Source organism: Protobothrops mucrosquamatus, unplaced genomic scaffold (genome assembly GCF_001527695.2).
Source record: "Protobothrops mucrosquamatus isolate PMUCROS unplaced genomic scaffold, P.Mucros_1.0 scaffold1788, whole genome shotgun sequence".
Lineage (NCBI taxonomy): Eukaryota > Metazoa > Chordata > Lepidosauria > Squamata > Viperidae > Protobothrops > Protobothrops mucrosquamatus.
This window is the reverse complement of record NW_015387926.1, coordinates 408,476-415,794: the sequence shown is the minus strand read 5'-3', so window position 1 is coordinate 415,794 and position 7,319 is coordinate 408,476. Positions and strand designations below refer to the sequence as shown.

Below are 7,319 nucleotides of genomic sequence, written 5' to 3'. Positions count from 1 at the left end.
AGGCGGAGATAGATAGGATGAAGGATGGGTGAGAAGAGTTTTATGGAAAGGCATATGACGGAGAGAAACCTATTTTTGGTGATGAGTTTCCCCCCCCCCCCTGTCTCTTTTGGCTGGCTGTGTTGCTTTACAGGCGCGAGAGAGAAGGGGGGGAAAAAGAGGGGGGAGCTGTTCGTTTGAAATTTTTTTTTTCCTCTGCTTAGAATTGCATTTGAGAAGGGTGGAACAGAGGGGAAATTTGATATCCACTCTTGCTGCGTAGCACAATTGTCACCCATTGGCTTTGGTATATCATTTAATGGGTGATATTCTAATTGGAACACCAAAGACACAATCTAATTTGGCTTTCAGAAATACAACATGATTTCAGTCTTTATGGAATGCAAGTTACCCCAGCTTTTCCTCATTTGAGCCTATCCAAAATTATTTCATTGGTCAATTTACAGCAATTGTTAGGCATCCTCTTTGCCTACAAATTTGCTCAGTCCATTATTTGATTTTAGTGACCAAAGAAAAGCAACCTAAAAATTTTATTGTAGTTCCATCTGGAGCACTTGCCACAGTGGAACGAATTAATGACATCTTGAATACTTAATTTGTGGACAGAATTCCACATAAACATTGTCAGTTAACACTTTTGATTTTTCCTCCTACTAAATTACCTACAGGAGTTTTAGCTGTGATAAAAGTACAAAAAATATATTGTATAGAATGACTTTATTTACCCCACACCCCATCCCAAAATGTTTTATTTTTTATCCAGGTAGTTGCTGAAATGATAACCTTAGGATGCACACGAGATTGCCATCAAAATGGAACTGATTTAATTAATATTGTTTTTTCTATTCCAAAATCTAATTTTCAATTTTATTTTCAGGATAACGTATCTCTTCAGTATATAGGCTGTATTTCATATCACCTGCCTAAAGATCTTTGACTTGCTTGTTTAATGACTTTTTCCTTTCCTGTCCATCCTCTGCTTTCTTCTTCTTCCTTGCCACAAGCTATTGCTTACAAAGATCCTCATGATGTTGCCTAAAAAGTGTCCTACACTGCAATACAGTCCTCACCACAATGCTCAGAATTAGCTGCTGCTATCTTGGTTTTTCACACCTTTTCTCACCAGTCTTTTAACTTACTCTCTGACTCTCATTATGTGTGCCAACTTATTTTTAATCTTCCAGGTGCTTACATCACACCCAGGATTGACCCCAATTTTTTACTTTGTTTTTCCTTTGACAGCAGCTGCTACAAGATATTTTATTTTTCATATGCACAGTCATTTTTTCCCTTCCTAGGCCTATTTTTTTTAATGTTTTCTTAAACCCCGTATTTTTGCCACTAATCAACTATGGCACATGGATGTTACCCATATTCTTTATTTATTTTTTTTTGGCTTCCTGAAAATGTGTTCATTGATCTATTGATACCTATTCAGGAACAATTTGGGCCACGCCTCACAGGAGACACGGCTGCACATGTTGTTTCTCATCATTTTTTTTTTGGCCATTACAGCCTTGGGTAAGCCCTTTTCCTTAAAAAGGGCCAGCCTTTTTTTCAGTGGCCTTTTTTACACTTTTATACAACTTGGAATATTGTTTTTACTCATGGCTTTCCCTATCATTCCACGGGTCAAGCCATCGTGAAATGTGCTAATTGGTCTTTAAGAACTGTCTTCACAAACAAATAAAAAAGGACGGATCTATGGTAACACAACAACAAAAACATTACACCAATTGAATATTTCCATTCAAAATTCGACCACTTATCAGAGACACTTTCAACAGAAAACAAGCCTGCCTCTGCCACTAGTATATTATTGGGCATTATCAGACAAAGCATGGTTGGGACCGGTCCCTCNAAAGAAATCTAATTAGTTTAGAATCTCTTAATTTTGATAATTTGATATTGGCAAAAATTGAAGTTAAAAACATATAATTGTAAGTGGCCTAGGGTCACATTTGGCAAGATGGGTGGTACTTAATAAATAAATGAAATAAGAACCCAACAACAAGGTAATAAACTGAGTAATTCTCGGCCCAATACACTCTGTCTGTCTGCCTGCCTGCCTGCCTGCCTGCCTGCCTGCCTGCCTGCCCGTCCATCCATCTATACCAAATTTATATAGCCACACAACTCACACACAGTGACCCTGTACAACATTAAAAATCTACAGTTAAAAACCCACAATTTAAATACTCCCCTTTGAACTCAAAAGAAATATAAATACTTTTTGTGTATTTGGAAGTTGAGGAATTAAAGAGCAAAATCCAATCTCCCCAAAATATTTCACATTTGTAATGCAGGCCTTGACGACAAAAGTCATGTTTCTGATTTAGAGTAATCAAAATAATAAAAAATGTCAGCATGCCTCACATTACATGCTAACATGAACAGTTGTTTTTTTCCCAAAATGCTCAGAGACCCATGACCTTTACAGAACTGTATGAAATAACGGAAGTAAAACTGCTTACCAGGAACCAGAAGTAGAGAACCATCAGGAGTAAAAGTCAATCTCCGGAAAAAGGACTTCATGCTGTCATCGTGAAACATTCTATAACTTTTCACCTGAATTTTTTTTAACAATGATAAAATAATTCTGTTCAATACCAATTGCTGCACGAGTGAACACAGTGATTTTGGATATTTTTATTCAGAAAGTCATAGTCTAGTTTACACTGTGATCATAATCTGCTGCTAAATTCCAATTCTATCAAAGAGACTTGCAATCCAGTAATATCTGGGGATTACTTATAAATAATGTCTCAATCTTTAAGAAATTATTCTTTTTTACATGTATCTATGCATTTTTAATTTATGCTTACTGAATCTATAGATCTGCCTTGTCAGATAGGAAAACAACGTACAAATATAGCAAGCAACAACCTTAAAAACAATCTGATTTAGAACTTACTCAATATCTTCCTGTTTTTCGTATTTTTTTAAGTTGATTTAATTCAGTGGATAATTTCATATATTAAAAAAAAATTCAAAATGAAACAAATCCAGTTTACCAATTCTGGGATTCTCGCAGAGAATATGATTGGGAACTTTCACAAGATGGTAGCTGGGAAATCTTGCTAGTCACAAAATTAAAATGCACTTATATTGCTAACTATTCCCCCACCCCCCTATATTTCTTTTTTTCCTGGGAAAATAGGTACACTTTCAAACAAAGTACTGGACTATAGCTGCTCATTTTTAATTTTTGAGAAAGCTCATTAGCTCATATGGTGGCTAAAGACGTCTTGGAAATAAATACAATTCAGTCAAATTGTTTTATAGCATGCCAGATACTTTTAATAAAAAATAGCTTTAAAGATGTAAAAAGATGTGAAAGCTTTGTAGGTTCCAATGAAAGGTACTGTATATGAAGGCCCACGGACACTTGCAAGACTCATGCTAGGAAACCCAGTTGTGAAGCAAAGGCATAAGAGGAATTTTTAATCAGTTAACTACATGTTACTATTAAAAAAATTGAGTGAAATAATCTTGAATTGAGTATGATATACCACATACTTCTGATATTTTACTGTTTATACATGTGGATCCCATATCTAGCTATAGGCATGGTGGTGACAGCAATGATGTCTAAATGTTCAGAATATCATAGGAGCAGAAGCAACTTGAGAGTCTTCTGGCTCCATCCCTGCCCATGGGTAGGAAGCCTCAACCATCTTAGACAAATAGCTACCCAACATTGATGAAGTCCCCACAACTCCAGAAAGCAGGCTGTTCCACTACTTAACAGCTCCTATAATCAATAAAGAATTCCTTATTGAATTTCATTTCCTCTCTGTAAAGCTTGATCCACTGGTTTTTGCCCTTCATCTATGGATATACTGCCACCAGCCTAGTATTGCCTGTCTTGTATTTGTGCATCTGATTTTTCCTGCCGAAGTGCAGAATATTATATTTCTCACTGCTGAATTGGATGTTTATTGAAAAAGGCAAAAGGTTCAAGTGTCTCCAAACCCTTTTCAATTTTCAGCCTGTTTTCTGAGATATTAGCAATCATCATCAGCTGTATTTCATCTGGAGATTTGCTGACCATCCCTTCTATCTCCTTGTCTAGGTTACTTATAAAAATGTTGAATACCTGGCCCAGGACAGAACCCTGAGGTTCCTACTACATAACTTTCTTCATACAGATATAGTAGATCCATTAAGGACACATGATGGGAATATTTGTTCAAATAATTCTGAATCCATCTAGTAATCAGACCATCCATCCCATTTCATTAATTAGGAAGCTATAGTCAACTTTATCATATGCATTATTGAAGTCTTGGTACACTATATTCAAAGCATTCCCTTGATCTGCTGATCTAGTCATTGTATCAGAAAAAAATCAATAAGATTAATCTGGCACAATCTATTTTTAATAAAACCATCCTGTATTTAGTGAAGATCTTATCCCTTTGTAAATGTTTACAAAGCCACAACTTGATTATCTTTTTCTAAATATTTCCCAGCTATTGATGTAAAGCTGATTGATCTGCAGCTTTCTGGGTCAATTTTTTTCGCCCTTAAAAAGATTATAATATAATCTTTTTCTGCAAATCCCCTGCACTCCAAGATTACCCTCAATGGTGCTCAGATAATATTCACCAGTTCCTTTAACACCCTGACATGTAATCTGCCAGGCTCCAGTGACATGAATTCATTCAGAACAGCTTGGTGTTCTCTTCCCCACATCATTGTCCAGCTGGAGTGGTTTAGAATGAAAGAAGTTTCTTTTGGAAGGCTATATTACTATCTGAAATGAGGACAATAATGTAGAATGGAAGATAAAAAGTCTCTGAAAATTCTCATTCCTTTTTGGTCTCCTCATTTCTGCTCTCTTTTGGGTCAAAAATGAAGGGCAGAATTTGTTAATTAGAAGCAATGATGAAAATATTCTTCAGTGTATATTTTCAGTGATAAAGCGTACAAATACACTGATATTTATTTATCATACAAATATTATCAAAATATTTAAATATTTTTAATATTTCAGAACTATAGCTAGAAAGAGTTTTAATTAATTCTGACCTCTCCTTCAGATCCTCCTCCTGATAACATTTTAGTAACATTGAATGCCACTCTCTTGGTCTGTGTGTTATACACTCTCAGTATCCTACATAAAAGAAAAATATTAATTACAAACATTGAACTAAGTAACTGCATGGTGATAAAAATGCCTGCATTCTAAAGCTTTTCTAGAAAAAACACTTGTATCAATTTCAGTGTTCTACAATTAGGCTTGTACATTGATTTGGATTTGATTTGGAAGGATGTGCAGAAGTATAAACGTAGTACTAGACCATGACTCATTAAGACAGGCCATATTTCTAGGCACACATGGCTGCAGTGGAAGCTTGTCTCCCGCAACTGTAAAATTATGAAAAAAGATGAAGTTGTCTGAATAAGTTGGAGATAGCTCCTGTGCATCTTGAAGCATCTCGGCTAAATCAAAACCAAAGCCTTGTGCAACACTAATAGCTACAATACCATTTAGTACAGATCTATACAATTTTTGTTTAGGAACAATATAATAATACAGTAATATTTAAAGGAAATTGATGCATAAGATTACTGTATTATATCTGAGTTATTTCCAATGATCTTTGAATATATATATATCTGAATAGAACAAGTACCGTACATAATTTTTTTAATATTAGAAAAAAAACTAAACTTTATTGGTGCATAGCAGCACATAAAACAAAAGATTCTATGGCCTCTAGCCTGCATTACTATGGACCATTAGATATATTGCCTAACTGTTGTAAACACTTTTAAACAATGCAGAATCAATTAAAATAACAATCTCATATTCCAAGCAGTAAAAACGTACCTATCACAACTAAGAGTCGCAATGTACTGTCCTACAGGGTCCCATGTAACTCCTTGCACGTAACTTTTGTGTTCATTGAAAATAGAAACCTTTTGCCCTAGAAACAACACTAAGTTAATTTTCAAAACAGTGAGACAAATAATTCTGTTTATAGCAATTTCCCTCATATCAATTTTTATAACCTATATTTTTTCTTTCCATTTTAGAAACTAATTAGAGAAATAAGTACAATAAACAATTTCATTTTTATGCAGTTAAAATCAATATGTACTCTTTAATGATATAAAAATAAACGGTATTATTATAAGCAATTAAATTGCATATTTGTTTTAAATAGGAGAGTCAGCAATCTAATAATTTTGAAATGCTCTTTGGTTGCAAATTTAATATTCTTAACACTAATACTTCTTTTTGCTGCTTCTAGCATATTATCCACAAAGAGTTACAAATGTTACAAAATAAAATTTAAAAGGGAAGAAAGGAAACCATGAGTAAATATCCCTTTTAATGGGTTCTGAAATCTTTTACTGTAGCTGGAAATATTCTTTTCTATAATGATGTAACATTGTACCATATCATCAGCACTTAATCCACTTACAAATCTATATAAGTCCAAGTTAATTTATTTGGCATGGATAGTAGGTCTGCATGCTTTGACAGAATATTTCATTTGTAATTTAACCACTGCTCTAGATTCACACAGCAAAGATATAAAATTGATACAGCTACTTGAAGGCTTGGAATGGCTGCTTCAGTGCTTTTCCAAGGTTATCCTGACAAATGTTTATGTTAGCAGCAGATATTCCATTATCTGGAATAGCTGGTGAAAGTGGCATCAGGACATGCAAACATATAGGAGAAAACCTTGAGAAGGTTGTGTACCAGCTGTCCCACACCATCAAACACCATGACTACTTCATGTTGCAGATCCAATGTGTTACACAGTGCCTTGTCAAGGGTTCTATGATGGCCTAACAGTCAAGATTTGCTCTAACAAGTATAACAGATATAAAAAAATAGAATATACAGTATTTGCAGCGTTGACACATAGTTTTATGATTCATAGTATTTTCCAATTTGTAGAAACTGTTATTGCTATTATTAATATACCTCCTAATTTTCCCAGTAAATATCTCAGCATATAAATACAATATATGCATACCTGAATTCTTCTAATCCTCTATTGATACATTAGGCAAGTAAATTAATTAGCATGCTACTTTATCTGACTCATCAATTTGCCTTTACAATTAAAATGAAAGAGATTGTAATAATATGTACAAGAATACATAGCATACACACATTTATTCAAAGCATGTGAATAGTCTGGTTGTTATAGATTTCATTGCATGTAATTTCATGCAATTTGAGCTTTAACAATTAGTTACCTTTATTGACATCCCATAATATAGCTGTGTTGTCAACTGAGGCAGATGCCATATAATTTCCATCAGGAGTCCAGCAAATATCGTATACATCT

The 7,319-nt window shown here is 34.3% G+C and overlaps 1 protein-coding gene across 1 annotated transcript in view; it reads right to left on the bottom strand.

Annotated features, from left to right (window-relative positions):
- CHAF1B (chromatin assembly factor 1 subunit B) overlaps positions 1-7,319 on the bottom strand; it is a 24,069-nt gene that overhangs the window by 13,391 nt on the left and 3,359 nt on the right. The window contains exons 5-7 of the mRNA XM_015823178.1: positions 5,840-5,936; positions 5,035-5,119; positions 2,475-2,568 (exon numbers count right to left, since the gene is read on the bottom strand). Coding sequence (XP_015678664.1) covers positions 2,475-2,568; positions 5,035-5,119; positions 5,840-5,936 — 276 coding nt within the window. The remainder of the gene's footprint in view (positions 1-2,474; positions 2,569-5,034; positions 5,120-5,839; positions 5,937-7,319) is intronic.